The sequence below is a fragment of the Chiloscyllium plagiosum genome, unplaced genomic scaffold, assembly GCF_004010195.1.
Source record: "Chiloscyllium plagiosum isolate BGI_BamShark_2017 unplaced genomic scaffold, ASM401019v2 scaf_81030, whole genome shotgun sequence".
In the NCBI taxonomy this organism is placed as follows: domain Eukaryota; kingdom Metazoa; phylum Chordata; class Chondrichthyes; order Orectolobiformes; family Hemiscylliidae; genus Chiloscyllium; species Chiloscyllium plagiosum.
In genome coordinates this window covers 603-2,703 of record NW_025183950.1, presented here as the reverse complement: position 1 = coordinate 2,703, position 2,101 = coordinate 603, and the positions used below count along the sequence as shown (strand labels likewise).

Genomic DNA, 2,101 nt, shown 5'->3' with positions numbered 1-2,101 from the left:
CGGGCTGATAGTCCAATCGATAATGGCACTCAGCCGTCACTCTTTCAATCCCCCTGCGATGGCACGTGAACTCGCTGGTGCTTCCGCAGGTTGCAGGAGTAGGTGAAGCCCTTCCCGCACTGAGAGCAGGTGAACGGCCTCTCTTCTGTGTGGATCCGCTGGTGCCTCAGCAGGGTGGAGACCTGGGTAAAGGCCTTCCCGCACTCGGGGCAGCTAAAGGGCCTCTCCCCCGTGTGGACCCGCTGGTGGCTCCGCAGGTTGGAGGATGTGCTGAAGGCCTTCCCACACTCGGGGCAGCTGAAGGGCCTCTCCCCCGTGTGGACCCGCCGGTGGGTCAGCAGGTGGGAGGAGCAGGTGAACCCCTTCCCGCACTGAGAGCAGGTGAATGGCCTCTCGCCCGTGTGGACCCGCTGGTGGGTCAGCAAGGTGGAGGAATTGCTGAAGGCCTTCCCGCACTCGGGGCAGCTGAAGGGCCTTTCCCCCGTGTGAACCCGCTGGTGCCTCAGCAGGGTGGAGACCTGGATAAAGGCCTTCCCGCACTCTGGGCAGCTAAAGGGCCTCTCCCCGGTGTGGACCCGCTGGTGGGTCTGGAGGTTGAAGGAGCAGGTGAAGCCCTTCCCGCACTGAGAGCAGGTGAACGGCCTCTCCCCCATGTGGATCCGCTGGTGGGTCATCAGGGAGGAAATGTGAGTAAAGGCCTTCCCGCACTGAGAGCAGGTGAACGGTCTCTCCCCCGTGTGGATCCACTGGTGTCTCCGCAGGTTGGAGGAGCAGGTGAAGCCCTTCCCGCACCGAGAGCAGGTGAACGGCCTCTCCCCGGTGTGGACATGCTGGTGACTCAACAGGGCGCAGGAATTGCTGAAGGCCTTCCCACACTTGGGGCAGCTGAATGGTCTTTCACCCGTGTGGATGCGCTGGTGGGTCAGCAGGTTGGAGGAGCAGGTGAAGCCCTTCCCGCACTGAGAGCAGGTGAACGGCCTCTCCCCCGTGTGGACCCGCCGGTGACTCCGCAGGGTGGAGGAATCGCTGAAGGCCTTCCCACACTCAGGGCAGCTGTAGGGCCTTTCCCCAGTGTGGATACGCTGGTGCCTGAGCAAGGTGGAGACCTGGGGAAAGGCCTTCCCGCACTTCGGGCAGCTGAAGGGCCTCTCCCCCGTGTGGACATGCTGGTGGGTCAGCAAGGTGGAGGAATTGCTGAAGGCCTTCCCGCACTCTGGGCAGCTGAAGGGCCTTTCCCCCGTGTGTACACGCTGGTGCCTCAGCAGGGTGGAGGCCTGGGTAAAAGCCTTCCCGCACTCTGGGCAGCTGAAGGGCCTATCCCCCGTGTGGACCCGCTGGTGGCTCAGCAGGTGGGAGGATGTGCTGAAGGCCTCCCCGCACTCTGGACAGCTGAAGGGCCTCTCCCCCGTGTGGATCCGCTGGTGGGCCAACAGGTGGGAGGAATGTCTGAAGGCCTTCCCGCAGTCGGTGCAGGAGAATGGCCTTTCCCCGGTGTGACTACGCCGATGAGTCTCCAGGGCAGACGGGACACGGAAGCCTTTCCCACAGTCGCCACACTTCCACGGTTCCTCCACCGGGCGGGATTCCTCAGGTTTCTCCATGGCCACAGCTTCAGCTGCACACAAATATGTGTAGAGCCCTCCCTGCCGTGAAATCCCCTTTCCAGGCCGTATAACTGTTTCAGGCTCCACGCACAGTGCGCTGCAACAGGGGGGTCTCTCGTCCAGTCCCACTGATGCTGAAAACGTCCTCAAACAGGAACCAAAAAGCGTTGATCCCACTCACAGAAATCACAGTTAAAAATTGTTGCGGTCCCGATGGATTTAGTGACTGTCAGACATTGACATCAAAGTGAGGACTGCAGTCGCTGGACAGTCAGTCAAACAATGTGGCGCTGGAAAAGGACAGCAGGTCATGCATCATCCGAGGAGCAGGAGGGTCAGTGTTTCGGGCATAAGCCCTTCATCTGTTGATTTTGAAACTTCAGTCTTCAGATTTTCAAATACTCTGCAAAAAGAGATTACAAAAGTCATCACCCTAGTGCAGGGGAGAAATTCAGAACAAGCAATTCTACTTTCTGTGGAATATTCTTTTGTTGTTC

General features: G+C 59.7%; 1 protein-coding gene across 2 annotated transcripts; it reads right to left on the bottom strand.

The window, feature by feature from the left end:
- Window positions 1-6: 6 nt before the first annotated feature.
- Window positions 7-1,928, bottom strand: LOC122545504 (zinc finger protein 229-like). Of its 2 annotated transcripts, XM_043684503.1 has the most exons (2): window positions 1,399-1,928; window positions 7-1,314 (listed from the first exon to the last, which is right to left on the bottom strand). In XM_043684503.1, the coding sequence occupies exons 1-2, from the start codon at window positions 1,599-1,601 to the stop codon at window positions 45-47; spliced, it is 1,473 nt and encodes a 490-aa protein (XP_043540438.1). In that variant the 5' UTR covers window positions 1,602-1,928; the 3' UTR covers window positions 7-44. The 2 variants fall into 2 exon arrangements, with proteins under 2 accessions (XP_043540438.1, XP_043540437.1); XM_043684502.1 differs by having other exon boundaries at window positions 7-1,928.
- Window positions 1,929-2,101: the final 173 nt, after the last annotated feature.

Coding starts and splice junctions, on each gene's coding strand:
- LOC122545504 (XM_043684502.1), bottom strand. CDS start 1,601: ATGGAGAAACCTGAGGAATCCCGCCCGGTGGAGGAACCGTGGAAGTGT.